Raw genomic sequence first — 18,611 nt, 5'->3', positions numbered from 1 at the left:
GGATAAAAACCCAGGTTCTTTTGAGTATAAATTCAAAATCTAGTGCTGGAATGGGCCTTAGAATAGTCACTCCCCTCCTCTTTTTCATAGATTAGGAAACTGAGAGCCAGAATAGGAGATTGCTTAGGGTGGTAAGGGCAGTGCTCTAACTATTGCCCTGCCCTGCCTCTCATGGGGCTGCTTTTTCAAGGGTGATGTGATCTTGCTTATGGAGACTTCCAGGTTTCACCAAGATTCTATCACAAACACACACAGCCTCACAGCCTACCTCCTCCTTCCTCCCCTCCCCTTTACTTCCTGGGGACACTATCCTGTGCTGGCAAAGACCAGCAGGTCAGCCCCGGGGTTCTGTGCTCACCTTTTTGTTAGGGATGGGCACGAAGGTCATAAATTCATCCACGTGGCCAACGATCAGCCAGTCAGAATACAGCTCCACAGGTGCCTGTACTAACTGTGCTTGCAGGAAATCTCTCACGACCTTTGTCATCCGTCTCCCACCAGACCTGGGGATGGGAGAGTCAAAAAAAGAGGAAAAGAGCGTCAGAAGGGCTTCCCTCCTTGCCTCTTCCCCTTCATCCTCTGGAAAATTCTCATCTGGTAACAGCTCAGATTTATTTACAGGTTGTCCCCAAAGTCTTATTTAGTCTGGTCTGACTTTTTGTGGCCCCATTTGGCGTTTTCTTAGCAAAGATACTGGAGTGGTTTGCCATTTCCTTCTCCAGATCATTTTACAGAAGAGGAAATAGAGGCAAACAGGGAGAAGTGACTTGCTCAGGATCACACAGCTAGGAATTATCTGAGGATGGATTTGAATTCAGATCTTCTTGATTCCAGGCTCACCATTATGTCACCTAGCTCCCTCCTAAAAGTCTTAGTGCAGTTTTAATCTTCAATAATTTAAACAGTAATTAATAATAATTGGGATTAATTGGGATACTCTGGAGTGTTTTTAAAGTTTATAAAATACTTTATTCCCAATAATCTTGTGAGGTAGGTCATGTGTATATATGCTCTCCCATTTTATAGATGGGGAAACTGGGGCTCATAGGAGACAAGTGACTTGCTCAAAATCACACAAACTAGTAAGTTACTATGTTGTTATACAGCTAGCAAGGGTCAAAATCAGAACTATAGTTTGCTCTGGTCCTTGGCCCGTGGCCACAGGCTTGCAGTTGCATATTGATTTAGAAAAAACACAAATTAACATGATCTATACTGTATTTTTACTTTTGATGTCAAACATTTTCTTAGTAGATTTTAATGTCTAATTTTAATATCAAATCTTGAGTTTGCTATTGCTGATGCAGAGGAAAGAAAGCTGGATTTGCAGCCAGGAAGAACTGATTTCATACCTTGTCTCTTTTACTAAGCTGTGTTAGCGTGGAAAAGTTGCTTAATAAAGAGAATTGGCATTTACACAGCACTTAATTTTGCAAAACACTTTCTGCTTTGATCCTCACAATTCTGGGAAGCCGGTGTTATTATATCCCCGTTTTACAACTCAGATAATTGAGGCAGGCAGCACTGAAAATGACTTGCTTAAGACCCCACAGGTAGCAAATGTCTGAAGCAGAATTTGTACACAAGTCCAGACCCAGGCACTAAATACTTGTAGACTGATTGCTTCTTGTTCCATTGTCCTTTGGGGACCTTTGTTAGGGAGTTCTCAGCACTGTGTTTTTCCCCATGATTTTACTACCTACAGGAACAATTTGGGCATGTTGAATTGTCTTTTTCCTTAAGTTTTGTCTGATTTTAGTTAAAAGATTAAGGGCCTTTCTTTGTATCGAGAGGAATGAGGCTTTTAGCAATTGAATAATTATTTTAGAAATAAGAGAATTTGAGGCACCTAGATGCCAAAGGACAGATTACACCAGGAATTCAAACTCAGACAATTACTAACTGTGTGAACCTGGCCAGGTTTCTCTATTTGCCTCAGTTTCCACAACTGTAAAATAGAGATTATACCTCACAGGCAAGTCTTCCCATATGTTATATGGGATAACAACATATTATTATATGGCAGATTATATAAGTATATATTATATGGGATAATGATATATTGTGAGGTAATATAGAAACAAATGTGGGATAATAATATTTTATTATATAGTATGTTATATAAGTATATATTATATGGGATAATGCTGTATTATGATGTGGTATTTTATATAAGCATATACTAGATGGGATAATGATATATTATTATATAGCACATTAGATAAGTAAATATTATATAGGTTAATGATTTATTATTATATTGTATATTATATAAGTAGAAATTATATGGGACATTGATATATTATTATATAGCATGTTACATAAGTATATATGGGATAATGTATATTTATAAGTATATATTATATATACACACATATATGTAATATTATATATAAGTATATATATAATGATAAATATATATCTGGCATTATATGGGTAAGGGTATATATATACGTATATATATGTACATATATACGTATATATATATTATATATACATATATATATATATATACAAAATATATATATATATATATATATTTTTTTTTTTCCTGAGGCAATTGGGGTTAAGTGACTTGCCCAGGGTCATACAACTAAAGTTTTAAGTGTCTGAGATCAGATTTGAATTCAGGTCCTCTTGACTTCAGGGGTGGTGCTCTATCAATGTCCTACCTAGCTGCCCCTGTTACGTATACTTATAAGTATATACGGGACAGTGATATATTATTATATAACATATTCTATAAGTATATTATATGAGATGTTGTATTATAATGTGGTATATCATATAATCATATATTAATGGCACACCAACAGCACCTATGCTAGGAAATATGCATTTAGAACATAAGCTCCATGAGAACAGGGGCTGTTTTGGGCTCTTCACTGCATCCTCAGTGCCCAACCCACAGTAAACACTCAATAAATGCTCGTTGAACCGCTGGAAGTGCAGACCCCAGGAGGGGAAGACAAAGCTTAGCCCAGAGGCAGGAGGGCAGAATTTCATGCCTCCTCAGTGGATGTTTAGGGGTAGATCCGAGGAAGTCCCCAGTGATCACTCTGTGTAGCAACAACCTACTCGGCCTATGTGTAAAGCTGGCCCAGGGGGAGCTTTCCCAGCTTAAGGGCTGTCTTACAGAGGGAAGCTGCTGCCGATGAGGATCCTGCCCAGGGGGTACTCCTTGCCGTTCACCGTCACAGGCGGGCTGACCTCCAGGTTCCCAAAGGAATCCAGGCTGGTGACTTCCTCGAAGAGCGGCTCCCGGGTGACGTAGCCAAAGTCTGGGCCCTGTGTAGACAGCACACTGCATTAGCCTTCCTCCTCCACTAAACACGGCCACTATTCCCCGGCGGCACATTTGCTCAGTTTGGTGCGACGCTCGGTTACGTGATGGATGGATTTGCCAAGATCTGCTCATCCTCCCTGTCCAGCTGGATCCCAGGCCACCAGCAGGAGGGATGTGCGGGGAAGGACGTGGGGGCTGGGGCAGACATGGGACGGAGTGTGATATTAAGTATATATCTATGACAGGGGTTCTCTGTGAATGTCTTAAAAATGTTGATAACTATATCCATAGTTTGGATTTCCTTTGTTATCTTCTATTTTACTTTATGGATTTAAAAAGAAATCCTTTTGAGAAGGGGTTCTGAGAAGGACTTCCCCAGACACTGCTGGAGGACTTTGTTTAGGACACAAGTCTGGTCTGGAATGTTCACCTCATCCTATATTCCAAGGTCAAACAATCATGAGGCAGTAGAGCATGGTGGACAGCACCCTGGGGTGAGAAAAAAAGGTATATGGGATCTCAGATGAAGCCAGCTCAGCTAATAGACTAGGAATCTCCTTTACAACACAGGTCATGAGTGCTCTTTGGGTAGCAGATGGACTCAGAGACAGGAAAATCTGAATTTGATCCTGCCTCAGACACTTATTGGACAAGACATTTAGCCTGTCTGCCTCTCTAAAGTTGGGAACTGCCCTCCAATGTCCTTTCTAATTTAAAATATATTCTCCTGTCCCTCCTTCCAGTGAGGAGTAATCCATTACCTCCCAAGATGGCCCCTTCCATTTTCGGATACTTCTGTGTTAGGCAAGTTTTCATTTTTGTCCTTGTATCCCTAGTGCTTAGCCTAATGTCTAGCAGTCACTTAAGAAATACTTATTATGGTTGGATTAATTGATTACTTAGAGCCTAAGGCAGATTTTTTGAAACTACCCATTGCTTCTAGTTCTCATCTTTGGGGTCAGGAAGAAAAAGTCTAAGCTGTCTCTTCTATCTGAGCCCTACAAATAATAATGGGGAGGGGAAGGTCCTTGATCAAGGGAGTTCCTTGAGCATCTTGGTGAGCTTATAGGATGGTGAGCCTTTGATAGGGACTTTGTATCATATATTTTTATATATATGGGATAATGATATATGTATATATATATAGGATAATGATATATATATATATATGATAATTTTCTATATATATAGGATAATTTTATGTGTATATATATTCCTTGATGTCTCCTACTGAATGAGTTTTACTTCTGCTGGTTGAATTATTGACTTAGACTTGTATGAGATGCTCAGGTTTGAAGAGCTCCTTTGGGTTGGACTTTGAAGGGGAGTTTTCAACCAAGTGGCAGCTTTGGGGTGAGGGAGAGAACTGCATGATCTGAATGGGGAGAATTTTTGAAGCCTACCTTTAATAAATAAACATTTATTAAGCACCTACTATATGCCAATTAAGTACTAGCAGTACCCAAAAAGTACAAAAGACAGTGTCTACACTCAAGAATCTCATAATATGACAGCAGGAGGAGCTTCTGGAAACATCCTAGGAGGACATCTAAGGGGGTTGACGATCTGCAGGAACTCAACCTTGCCCCAGAGAAGGGGAGAATTTTTGGTTAGCCCCTGCCATAGCACAGTTGTATCTCTAACAACCCCAAGTTCCAGAGTCCTAGAATCTGACTTTTTATTGAAAGAAGAAGAATTTATGGGTAGGGATGGAGTCGGGTTTAGAAGTACATCATGCATGTGGTCCTCAAAGGTGGAAAAGGAGCCACAGACTAAAGCCACAAAATGGGGGAGCAAAGGATCTAGATTTTGCTCTCAATTATTACTGTGAATTATTAGGTTGAATGAATCTAATAGAAAAAGGTGGGGATGGAGGGGAGCTATTGGCACAGTAGCCTTATCAACTTAATATAAGCTTGTTGATCGATTGATTCGCTTTCTGGAAAATGCAAGTTCTCAGTGATAGGCCTAAGCTAAGACACCCCTGAGCAGCTAGGAGGTGCCATAGTGCACAATGTTGAGTCTGGAGTCAGGAAGGTTCATCTTCATGAGTTCAAATCTGAACTCAGACATTTACTGGTTGTGGGATCCAGGATAAGTCACTTATTCCTGTTTCCTAATGAGTTGGGAAATGGAAATGGCAAACCCATCATTCTCTGCAAGAAAAGCCCAAATGCGCTCACAAAGAGTCAGATGTGACTGAAAGTAATGAATAAGACACTCAAATGTCAATTGAAAATCCCACTTCTCTTTTCAGAGTAAATGTTCCTAATTCCTTCAACTGATCCTCTTAGGGTATGATCCCAAGGAAGTTGATCCTCCTGATTGGATTTTGCCGAATACTCCCCAGTTTATTAAAATCCTGACATGTGATGTCCACAACTGAACACAGTAATTCTAGTGCAATCTGACCCTGGCAGAGAACTTTCAGACCATTCATTCATGTCTTCTGGACGGTCTGTTTCTTTTAATGAAATTTAAGATTGGCTTTTCTTTCTTGGCTACCAAATCATTCTGATGACTCAACCTGAGCATATAATCTGTTAAGACCAGGGCCTAAATCCAAGTTCTGCTACCCACTACTTGTGTGATCTTGGGCAAGCAGTTTAAACTCTGTGGGCCTTAATTTCCTTATCTGTAAAATGGGTTTGTTTTGTTAAATGATCTCTAGAGTCCACTTCAGTTCTCAACTCCGTGAGCCTATTAACTTTTCTGGGCCTCAGTTTTGAATGCTGGACCTGGAGTCAAATCACTTGGTTTTGGATCCTCCCTATGTGATCTTGGGCAAATCACTTCATTAGGGACTTGGTCTGATCATCTGTAAAATGAAGGGGATCAGACTAGAAGGCTTCTAAAGCTCTAATTCTCTGATCTCTAAGGTTGCTTCTATTGAAACTCTACCCTGGGGGTGTTGATTATACTTGGGATCTCTCATATAAGCAATGCCATCATCGGGCCTAGGGCCAAGTTCCAGTTCCCTCTGCTATTGTGGGACCCGAGTGACAAAAGGCAGGAAAGGGGGTGGGAGGAATTTGTCCTATGACTGTCATGTTGCAATTCTCCATGACTAGTCACTCCCGGAGGTGCAGACAAATAACAAGAGCTTAGCACATTCTCGCCTTGACAATTGTCACTGACCAAGTGGGCAAGGTGGGGCCCCGGGTGTCTGGGGTAGCTGGGGAGCTTTACAATGACGGGACCAGGCGTGAAGCATAAAGCTGACAAAGTCGACCTGGCCCGAGCTCCTGGGAATGATGACAGCTCTGAGCTCTTGGCCTTGGACCACGCTAAGGACACTAGAAACAAATGAAGATAGAGGAGGGGAATTGTGAAGTGTTAGTCCCCAGCCTCCATCACTACCGGGGTCTTGGTGCTGTTATATCACTTTGTGAGGGAGTGGAGAGTCTGGGCTGAGAGTCAGGAAAGCCTGGGTTCAAATCCTACTTCAGATACTTACTAGGGGTATAATTCTAGGCAAGTCATAACCTAGGTTTTGTTTGTAAAGGCAAGGGATTAGATTCTATGAAATCTAAGATCCATTCCAGCTTAATTTACAGATGAGGAAACTGAGGCCGAGAGAAATGGAATGTCCCCAACTAATATAAGGATTTAAATTTAGGACCTCTGACATAAGATTAGAGATTTATATCTAAAAGGGAGGTCAGCTCTGTTCCCACTACTTCCAATGTCCCATTTCCTGCAGGTCCTTCCTTGATCTTGCAGTTTTCTGACCCCAAATGATAATCTGTAGAGATCCTAGAATGTTAGATATGGAAGAGACCCTAGAGAACATTAAACCCCCATTTTACGGAGGCCACAGTTGAGGCCCAGGGAAGTCAGATAACTTCCTACGATCATACAGTTAGTGGCTGCTTTGGAACCAGAATCCAGCTCTCCTGATGCCATGTGCAGTGGGCGTTTTTCTGCTTGGCCAGTTGATCATGTAAAGGGAAGGAGAATGAGTGATCATGTTAGGTTTTAGAACTGGGAAGGACTTTGGACATCATCAAGCTTTATAGGTGAGGAAACCGAGACCCAGACTTGACTAAGGTCACAAGGTAGCTAAGTAAGGAAGATTTTACACCAGATCTTCCAGGACCTTTCCAACCAAGCTGCTTCTTACCCAGATCTTTTGCCTCCCATCTTTGCCATCATGGCCTCCCCCGTGGCTCTGTAGTTGAATGGTGAACCTCCTGTCTTTAAACAGGAATAACAAGCCCTAGAGAATCTTACCAGGAGCTCTTTCACTGGGAAGTCTTTCAGGTTCCCATCTCGCGGGGAATCTAGGACCACAGGGAAGCCCTTGTGGGGAGCATCAATGTAGCCAAACTCAACTTCATCCTATTTGGGGAAGTGAAATGAGACATCATCAGACAAGCCTGGGGGGAAGGGGCTGGTCTATCTGGCTAATTCTGCCCCTCTGGGTTTGCAGTACTATAGAGCAGCCTCCACTAGGGGGCAGCCAGACTTCAGCCTGGGCTAACCTGTGCTTGAGGTGGAGCTAAGGACCACTTTGCCGCCTCCGCCCTCCCCCCAATTTGAATCCCAGCATCCCTCTTTGTTCAGAAACATACATCCTCCTCCTCTAAACTACCATTTGACTCCCCTCCTCATCCCCTATCATTTTTCATTAACTCTAATTATCTCTGCTCAAGGCATTTCTCCCAAGCTGGAAATGGCCCCACTAAGATGCTATCTCCTACAGGAAGTCCCTGATCTCCCCTTTTTCTCCCCAACCCTCCTTCATCCTGAAGGTGATTTTCCTCTTCACCAAATATTCATTCATATATTTTTTTGTTCCTTTCTCTCTTTCTCTTTTCCCCCCCCAATATCATATTTATTTAATAACAACAATAGTAGCAAACATGTCTACAGCACTGTAGGGTTTCCAAGCATTTTACACATATCTTATTCAAGTCACATGACATTCCTGGAAAGTAGATACTATCTAGTAATCCCATTTTATAGATGAAGAACCGCAGCTGAGAGAGGTTATGTGACTTGCCTAAGCTCACACAACTAGAAAATATCTGAGACAGGATTTGAACCAAGGTCTTCCTAATGCCAATTCACATACTTTGTCCATTACTCCATTTGGTGTTTACTATTTATGTGACCTTTCCCCCTCGCTTCTTTACAATCCCATTAAATTATAAGCTCCTCGAGAATAAGATCTATGTCATGTCTATCCATCTGTCCACTGAGCTTAAATATCAGAGAGTATAAGAAATGTTTGTTTAGCTGAATGATTGTGACCAAGCTTGGTTTTGAAGAAGGACTAAGAAAACATATTTCTCCATTCTTTGCAGAGATATGAGAGTTTGAGGCGGTGCCATGGGCAACAAGGCAAATTCTGTCAGACTCAGTTGATATGATGCAGTGCTTATTCCCCCTTTTTTAAAAAGTTTTTTTTTTTTTTTAAAGGATCAATCTCTGGGTAGGGGAATATATTAGGAAATGGAATGTCAAAACAAAATTTAAAGATGGACACTCATGAATATAATTTATTCTGTTATTATATAGGCTTTTTCCCCCTGAGGCAGTTGGGGTTAAGTGACTTGCCCAGGGTCACACGGCTAGGAAGTGTTAAGTGTCTGAGATCAGATTTGAACTCAGGTCCTCCTGACTTCATGGTTGCCCCTAGGCTTTTCTTGAAATGGAAATTTATTGCATGTCATAGAGCAAATGTTGATCTTCATATCAATGAAATCAGGTCTGATTTTTTGGAGGGGGAAATGGTCAAAAAACATGAGAAGGCAGAAGAGGAAAAAATCTTGAATGGGCTGTGATCTATTTTCATTTGGAGGATGACCTGAATTAATGAGGTCACAGGACCAAGGAAGTATTGGAGAATGATTAAACTGAGTTTTGGGACTGGGGCAGTTATCCTAAATCAAATGGTCATTTCACAGACTTAAAGAATGTCAGAATTGGAAAGGACCTCAATGGATATATACTTCAACCCATGTCTAACCGAGTATCTTAGTGGATGGAGAGTCAGAAAGACATGAATTTGAATCTGCCTTGGACACTGGGCAAGTCACTTAACAGCTCTTTATCTCAGTTTACCTAACTGTAAAATCATGAAAAGAATAGCATCTACCTGCTTGCCTTCTGAATGAGTGGGTGAGGGGTTGAAGGGAGAGAATTAGGAACTTAAAAAAATTAAAAAATGCATATAAAAATCCCATCAAACACCTTTCTGTTCTCATGATTCTCCCCTCCCCCCCAAGGATAGTATCTACTTTACTAGTATTGTTGTGAGGTTCAAATAAGGTAACACATGTAAAGTGCTTTGCCACTTGTCACATATAGAGCCCTTCTCTATGTAAACTCTAGTTAGTTACTACAAATGTCCCCTATGTTTCTCACTCTATCCTTGTGTGACTTTCTCACCTGAATCCAACGATCCCCACGGTTCATATACTGAAAACAGATCTTAAGCTTGCAGTTGGTTTTCTCTATCAGGTTCTTTATCTCCTTGAGGAACAGGTAATTGTCCTTCATGCTGAGTAGTGCCAGAGGGAGCAGGGAGAGGAGAAAAGAGAAGAGCAATGAGGGACAAAGCTCACTGTGGGAGACAGCTAGATCAGTGTGGGTGCTCACAGATCCCTCTAGTGGGTCTTTAGAAGAAGGGACCAAGAATATAACTCAAGCTATTTCCTAAATCCAAACATGTTTTTCATGTTAATTTAGTGATCAACTAGAAGAATGGGAAAAATACCCTTGAAAAAGTAACTTTATTACTCCCAAGTCCAATCAAATTTTGAAGAATAAGATCTGTTTGCTGGGACTGTTCTAGAGTGAGGGTGATGGAACCAACCAAGAGGTGTCTTTTTCAGCCTAGGATATCTACTATCAATCAGGTATTGGGCCCAAAATTGAGAATACAATTAAATGGAAATCATTCCTGTTTTTTCTGAGTGCAAATTCTATGTTATTTTTTATTCATCTTCTAGCCTTCTTTTATGGCTTGACCAATATGGGTTTGAGTGCTCATTCCTTGGGAGGTAGTAAACTAATGCTGTATGAGGCAATCCTGTCAATCTCTCCACCTTCAAGGAACATATCTGTTCAATTAGAGTGGAATCTTTATTATTCTTATAGTGGGTGAAAAAGAGGGGCAACTTAGGGTCTCCATCACAGCTGTACTTTGATGTTCCATTAAGATGGAAACTTTGCTTATTTCCCAAGGGTTGAGGGATAACGAAAGTTTCACCTGGACCTCTCAAAGAATTTTTGAGTCTCATTTATCGGGAGGGTCCCAGCTGATCCAAAGAACACGCCTGGTAATTCCAATGGTTAGCCACACTCTGGCTAGGTACAACAAACTTTACGTTACCTGCACACTAAAACTGATACAGGAGGCAAAGTATTTGGGGTCATGATCCATGGAGCCACACGGAAAATCACTGTGTCTGTGAAGATTGGAGTTTGGGGAAGTCCCTAGGAGAGAGAATGGTGAGAGAAAGTGGAAATGAGGATGCTCTCTGGCTAAATCATCTAAAACCAAAGATTTATGGGAGAACCATTAATTCTTAACCAATCTAAGTACTCATCCCACTTCAATGGTGACATCTCTAGTGGCTCAAGCTGATGTTTTTTCCTCTCTATAGGATGATACTCCCAAGCAAATCAATAACTATAGGGTAGGGTTTTGGGGACTTTGCTCTAGAGTGCTATATTTGGAGGGCAATGATAATTCTTATCCTTGGGCAGCATAGAAACAAACAAAAAAAAAAACTTAGCCCTCTGTCAAGGAAAAAGTTCCTCTCCTTCCCCTTCCCTTTTTTGATGCCATGGAAAGGGTGGTTGGTTTTCCTTCAATGGGGCAGTTTCCAATCTCCTCACAACAACTAAGGGCATGATGATTGCTTCAGCACAAAAATTTCTGGTTAAGGTTCTTTCCTGAGCCTTTAAGTTTGTTGAGAGACTTCATTTTGATTGTCCAGCAGTAAGAGTGGGCTGTTCTGAGTTATTTGTACTTTTTTCTCTCTCCTCTGTTCAAATCCTCCTTAACTGGCCAGCGTTTAGGAGAGGAGACCCAAAGCAAGGGGGTCACAAGTCAATGTTCACAGTTAAAGGTAAAATCTGGGGTCAGGGAATGGTTTTCCTCTGTTTAGAGTTAATTAACCCATAGAAAGCTTATGACCATGGGTATGAAATTAGTCAGTATGGTCAAGGTGAGGGATCAGACCTGAGTTTGAGTCTCAACGCAATTTATAGAGTTCTACTCTGTGTAACCGCAAGCAAATTCACTTCACCTCTCTGAGATGTAGTTTTCTCAATTGTAAAATGGGGGATAACAAATCTCATATTCCCTTCCTCACAGGGTTATTGGAAACCAGCAAGGATTTTTAAGCTAGAAAGTGTTCTCTTCTTCTTTGCAGAGATGGGGGATCATGGGTATAGAACATTGCATACATTGCATCTATTGGTTAATGTGTTGGTTAATTTGAATTCTTTCCTCCTCTTCCTCTGTCTTTTTACTTCTTAGTTACAACGAATGACTATCTGGTTTGGAGAAGGGACATGTTGGGAAACGAACATAAGAAAATTTTGACATTTGATAAAAAAAGATATTAAAAAATTTTTCAAAATTTATAAAATCCTATGAAAATAAACAATTTCATATAGGCACACAGTAGACATCTGATACACACATTATCTGATTAGAGTTTGATGCTCACTAAACAATTAAGTATATTATTTGAGAACTAGACACATTCTGATTTAAGGGTGGGAGGGCAGGAATTGGGCTGGTCCCTTAGAAACCAATCTACTGTCAGAGCTCAGGAAAACTTGGCCCATCTGAAATTTCCTAGCATTTTAAGCAAGCATGGGATAGTGAGAAAAGGGGCTGGATTTGAAGTCAGGACACTTGACTGCTATTTCTTGATCATTTGATCATTTGAGTCATTTGAGATGACTGCATCATTTCAAAAATGGGGATAATAACTCTACATAAGGGCTTTGTAAATGGGAAAAACAGAGAGGCAACTTCTAGTCAACCAATTTTCTCAATGATTTAGAGAAAAAAGAGGTCCTAAATTCAAATCCTGTTTCTGCCATTTACTCTCTGAAGTAACTTTGAGCAAATCAATTCACATCTGTTTCCTCATCTGTAAAATGGATTGGACTAAATAGACTAAAATTTAAGGGTCTGAAATGAGTTAATAGCATGATTAGCAGTTGAATTGAGGAATGAGACTGAAGGCAGAAATTGATGGTAGACTTGAAGTTTGGAGGATACTTGCTGGGGAGTTCAAGCCTAAGAGTTTGCCTCTGTTGGCCCTTTCCTGGGAAGGATGGAAACAACAGTGTTGTGACTCCCGCCATCTTGGAGAATGACCCACTTGGCTTTGGGGATACCTTCTAATCTTGACCACCTCTCTTCTTTCCTTCCCCCTCCTTCTTTCTTCTTCTATATCCTGGGAAGCTCTTCTACCTTCCCTTCCTTTTCATGGCCCATGCCCTCTCACCTCCATCAGAAGCTCCAGCAGGGTGACATGGATGGAGACCAGGCCCGAGAAACTCTCATCAGGGAATCGAAGGCCTTCCACAAAGAATTCTAGCTCGGCTTTGCCACCTGTGTACTTTACCACGTGGAAGAGCTTCTGCCGGCCGAGAATGTGGATGTAACGCTGACCGAAGAATGGGTCTGGAAGGTATATGGACTGTTAGCAAGAGAAAGAGCAGAAGGAGGACCCCTTGGGAGGAACCCAACCAAGGTAGAAAGAGAATTCTTAAATGCAAACTAGGATAACTGAGTAGGGAAGGAATGAGAAGAGGAAAGAGAATAGAAACTTATCTTGTAATCAGGATGTGAAAAATTATCTTTGCCAACATAAGATAACCTCCTGGAATAATTCAGGGGCAGCTCAAGGTCACTTGTCTCTAACCAGCCCTGGGACTTTGGGCAAATCATGGCATTTCTGTGAACCCTCGTTTCCTACTGGTGAATGAAGGGGATCGGGCTAGAAGATCACAGGTTTTTGGAGCTGAGAAGGACTTTAGAGATCATTTATTTCAGTTTTTTATTTTGTAGAGGAAGAAATGGAGCCCCAGAGAAGTTATTTAATTGGTCCAAGATTGTCCAGTCAGTAGATAAGAAAATTAAGCTTTAAACTCTGGTCCTCTGATTTTAAATCCTGAGCTCTTTCCATGAGACCCTACTGCCTTGAAGGCCTCTCAGTTCTGACATTGACTATTTTTTCTCCTTAATAGTATTTTGTTTTTCCAATTATATGTAAAGATAATTTTTTGGTAAGATTTGAGTTCCAAATTTTTCTCCCTCCCCTTTTCCCTAAGACAACCAGCAACCAGCAACCTGATGATATAGGTTATACATGTACAATCACGATAATTCTGCACTAGTCATGTTGCAAAAGAAGAATCAAAGCAAAAGGAGAAAAACAGGAGAAAGAAAAAACAAACAAACAAAAAAACCATGGAAAAATAAACCGCTTCCATCTGCATTCAGATTCCATAGCTCTTTCTCTGGATGTTGACAGTATTTTCCATCAAGGATCTTTTGGAATTGTCTTGGATCACTCTATTGCTGAGAAGAGCTAAGACTATTGATCATCACAACTTTTACTGTGTACAATGTTCTGGTTTTGCTCACTTCACTCAGCATCAGTTCACGGAAATCTGACATTTACTATTATAAAGTCTTTCTAATCAGTCAATTGGCAAGCATACATTAAGTTCCTGTTATGTCCCTCTATACATTGCTCCATATAATTCTTTTAGTTGCAAAGGAAGCACTAGTAGGCATTGGTAGAGGGAATGTTTTTATTGGAAGTTTTAAATTTCTCTCTCTCTTTGTCTCTGTCTCTGTTTCTCTCTGTCTATCTCTTTCTGAGTCTATCCTTCTGTTTCTGTCTCTGTCTGTCTGTCTGTTTCTCTGTTTCTCTCTGTGTTTCTCTGTCTCTGTCTATCTCTTTCTGAGTCTCTATCTTTCTGTTTCTCTCTGTCTCTATCTCTGTTTCTGTCTCTATTTCTTTGTGTCTAACTCTGTCTATCTCTCTCTGAGTCTCTATCTTTCTGTTTTTCTATCTCTATCTCTGTCTCTCTTCTCTGTTTCTCTCTCTCTGCATCTCTGTTTGTCTCTGTCTCTCTGTCTCTCTCTTTCACTATATGTCTCCAGACTGTGTGTCTCCTTTTCTATGCATCTGTCTACCTCTCTCTTTCTCTCCATACACACACACACACATGGGTGTATATATATGTATTCATTCATTCATTCATTTATATCTTTATGAATATGATCCACTAGTCCAGTAGAAAGATGTGCCAAGGACTGTGCTGGGCACTAGGGACACAGATACCAAAGTGAGACGATACCTGCATTCTAGGATTCACATATTACTGAGGGGAACGTCCTGTTCACAGATAAGGAAATATATGACACAAACACACTGTGATTGGAGGTGGTATTCTTGGAGCTACCAACAATTAAGGTAGTTGCTTGATTAGTAATGAATAGAGCCCTGAGTTCAAATTCTGCTCAGATACTTACAAGCTGGGTGACCTTGAACAAATCAATTAACCTCTCTGTGTCTTATTTTCCTCATTTGAAAAAATAAAATCAAACATAATTAAGTGACTACTATTTGCTGGGCATTGTATCAAGCACTTAACAAATATCTCAAATGAGCCATTTTCCAGTTGAGGGAACTGAGGAAGACAGAGGTAAAATGACTTGCTCAATGTCACATAACTAGTGTCTGGGGTCAGATTGGAGGGTCTTCCTGATTCCGGGTTTGTCCACTGAGCCACCAGCTGAGGGGCCCTTCTGGCTGAAGACCTAAGAGCTTGCAGGCCCAGGAAAGGCGCTGCTTGTGAGAGTTCCCGGAGCCAGGGATTCCCAGGAGGAGGCGAGGGCAGAGCTTTCGGACTTGCTAACTCTGCTCTAACCTTTGGTGCCCCGTGGCCTCTTCCTGCCCCACGCCTGGTAATGCTCTAAGGCTTCTCCCAGTTGTGACAATCTGGGTTCCAACTTTCTCTGTTCCATCATCCCTTCCACCTTGGCTACCGACTGAATTATTTCGCCGGAAGGTGCTAAGGCTGGGCTAATCCGGGCAATTACCAATCTTGCCATGAGCACAATGGCACTGCCAGGCTCTATACCCATGTTCTCAGAGACATTTCCAGTGATCCTCTGGGGAAATCTCCAACTCCAAAGGTCAGAGGGCTGAGGAGGGGGGAGAGAAAGCCGAGTCATGCCCACCAGGGACATCAGATCCTGCGCTGAATGACTCTGCTTTCCCTGGGTGAGGTGAAGATTGCCAGGGCATTGACCTGGGCAGAAAGGGTAGGGCCACAGCCACTGAGTTTCCATTACTCTGTAGGCCTTACACTCTCCCTTAGTGGTGGGGACAGAGCCTGAACCTCTGAATCTTAATAAGGTTTTTCTTTCAGGCTCTTGGCCATCATCCACGCAGACATTTGCTGTGGGGACAATCTCAGTTTGTCCTAAGGAGATGGGACCCTGTCTCTCCACCAGAACCTTCCTACTTTTCTCCAGTCGGCTCTCCCAGCAGCGATACACCGCCCTTCTGAGGAACTGTCCCGTGTCATGGGGCCTCTGGCCTGGAGCCAGAGTCGGAGGTCAACTCGAGTCTCCGGCCTTGTTCTCCCTCAGGGGCTCTCATCCCCGGATCACTGCAAGGGAGATTCCTGAGGTCGAGCCTTCCACTTTACAACTGGAAATGACTCCTTCAAGATCACACAGGTAAAAAGGAGCAAAGCTTGGATTTGTGCCTGGGGCTTCTAACTCCAAGTCCCTGCTCTTCCTGTTGGACATTAAGCCTCCCCTTTCTGGGAGCAGAGTCAGCTCTGCAAATATCTGGGAAAATGAAGAACAACTCTGGCTTTTTGCATCTGCGTGTGGCCAGGATGTATCCGATCTGGGCGACAACCTCGCTCAGACTACTTTGGTTCAGAATGTGCTGTTGAGATTCATCATCCCTTTTCTAAGCAAGAATGATAAATACATTCTAAATACTTGGAGTACAACGTCGATAGTGACTCCCTACCTACCAAATCTTCCCTAGGGACTGATGAATGATGTCTGGATTGAGTGCCTGAAGTCAGGAAGCCCTGAGTTCAAATCCAGCAGTGTGGCTCTGGGCAACCCACTTAAATCACAATCTCCCTCAGTTTCCTCACCTGTAAAATGAGGATAATAATAGCCTTCACCTCCCAGTGTTGTGGTGAGGATCAAATGATATAATAATCCTAAAGACACACATTAGATGCTCTATTGGGCATAGGAAAACTGAGTTCAAATCCAGCCACTAGCTCTGGGCCCCTGAGCAAGTCACTTGACCCTGTTTGCCTCAGTTTGCACCTTCAGCACAGGATGCTGAATTTGGCTTCCTATCCTAGCTTTGTGATAGTTGGTAAGTAGCTTAGTAACTTAGAAGCTTGATTTTAACTCAGCCAGACCAGGTCCTGTATCCACTGGGCCTTGACATATAATAAGCACTTAATAAATACTGATTGACTAAATGCCAGAGCCTGTGCTAACTGCTGCAGTAACAAAGAGAGACAGAAACTTGTTCTAATGGAGGAGACCACATAGCAATAACCAGGTATCTAAGCTGAGCAGAGGGAGTTGTGCTGGTAATGTCAGAGATTACAACTTTGGAGCCAGGGAGCCCAAGCTCTCATTTCATAGATGAAGAAGCAGAGGAAGAGAAGTAAAAGGCTTATAGTTCCTAAGGGTCAGAGGGAAGATCTGAAGCCAGATCTCTATTCTAAGTCCGGTGATCCCTCCACTACATCTCCCTGCCTTGCTTAGGAAAGGCTAGAAATGACAGGGAACTGCCCCCTGCGCCCCCCAGAAGCCAGAGGCAATCAGGCTGTGTTCCCTCCCCTCAAGAGTTAGGAGAGCAGATTCCCTTCTGTCTTCCCAACAGTCTATGCAGCAGGGGGCATTTGAGCCCATAATCTAACGGGATACCCTTGTTGTACCCGAGAATTGCTCTATCCTCATGGCAACCTGGCCCAGAAGAGGATAAACATCAACATTCCCAGCCCCGGGTGGATGGGAGTGTCAGCCTGGCACCCAGAGGAATCCTGACTCCCTCTGGGGTCATCACCCCAGGAGCTGGCTGGAGTTGGGTGGATCAGGAGAGAGGCAGATGTCTGGCACTGCTCCCCGCTCACCCACGCCCCTCAGTAGTCTGGGCTCTCCAGGTAGGTCTTTAACCTGGCTACAGAATCACCAGATGTCTGAGCTGGACGAGCCCTCAGAAAATCTGTGTTCTGACCTGCCTCGTTTTAGGGGGGTGGAAAGTGAGACTGAAAGATGGCTCTTGGAAGGGTCTCAGAATCTTCTTGGCATTAGCCCTCAGGGAACTGTGAGCTTTCCAGAAGAGAAGGAGAAAGAAAACAAGCATTTATTAAGCTCCTATTATGTTAAGCTTTTTTCTCCCAAGACAATCCTATTGATTATGATTATTATTCTCAGTTTACAGGTGAGGAAATAGAGGCAGGCAGAAGTAACATGACTTGCTCACAATCAGAGTTGGTGTCTGAAGCTGGTTTTGAACTTGGGTCTTTCTGATATCAGATCCAGCAACCTTACCACCTAGCTTCCTTTAGACCCTTATAGCATGGTCTCCTAGTTCAGGAGTCCTAGTCCAACTCGTTCCTTTGACAAGTACCAGTCTGACCCCAAGGGGCGGCAGAAACACTCACTCTATGCTTGCCCTTTCGTTTCATTAACATCATTGAATGAGTGGATGTTTCTGAAAATGTTCATCAGGTTCAAAGGAAATGAAGTGACTTGGAAATATCCTAGGGAGATTTCTGGCTCTCTGTTCCAAGGATCCTTTCCTATAGGGCCTAAAATAGCTTGTTATTAGCTTTAATCTAGTGTCCTGTGCTCCTCAAAGGTGCTAGTAAAATTTTAGAGAGGGAAGGCGTTAGCCTTTTGGGAGTGATTAACACGAGGCAGCTAGCGGGTTCAGTGGACATCAGGGAGATCCGAGCTCAAATGTGGCCCGATACCTACCAGCTGGTCAAGTTACTTCACCCTGTTGCCTCAGTTTCCTCATCTGTAAATGAGGAGGAGAAGGAAATGACAAACCACTCCAGTATCTTTGCCAAGAGGATCCTATAGACAGTGTTGGTCACAGGAGCCAGACACAACTTAATAACAACACCTCCCTAAAATAACTTAACAACAATTGACCATAGTCTCATAATGCAGATAAAAGGAGAGCCCCAAGGAGAAAAGGTCGGGCGAGGCCCCTGGGAGATGGAATTGGGGTGAGCCGGGAGAACGCATGTAATGAAATCCTACATTCAG

The 18,611-nt window shown here is 42.3% G+C and overlaps 1 protein-coding gene across 1 annotated transcript in view; it reads right to left on the bottom strand.

Annotated features, from left to right (window-relative positions):
* The window catches only part of LOC100924032 (protein-arginine deiminase type-2), a 59,040-nt gene that overhangs the window by 8,088 nt on the left and 32,341 nt on the right, over window positions 1-18,611 (bottom strand). The window contains exons 7-12 of the mRNA XM_012545615.3: window positions 12,769-12,947; window positions 10,629-10,732; window positions 9,683-9,794; window positions 7,520-7,627; window positions 3,137-3,288; window positions 359-503 (exon numbers count right to left, since the gene is read on the bottom strand). Coding sequence (XP_012401069.2) covers window positions 359-503; window positions 3,137-3,288; window positions 7,520-7,627; window positions 9,683-9,794; window positions 10,629-10,732; window positions 12,769-12,947 — 800 coding nt within the window. The remainder of the gene's footprint in view (window positions 1-358; window positions 504-3,136; window positions 3,289-7,519; window positions 7,628-9,682; window positions 9,795-10,628; window positions 10,733-12,768; window positions 12,948-18,611) is intronic.

Source organism: Sarcophilus harrisii, chromosome 3 (assembly GCF_902635505.1).
Source record: "Sarcophilus harrisii chromosome 3, mSarHar1.11, whole genome shotgun sequence".
Taxonomy (NCBI): domain Eukaryota; kingdom Metazoa; phylum Chordata; class Mammalia; order Dasyuromorphia; family Dasyuridae; genus Sarcophilus; species Sarcophilus harrisii.
This window is presented reverse-complemented; position numbering and strand designations above follow the sequence as displayed.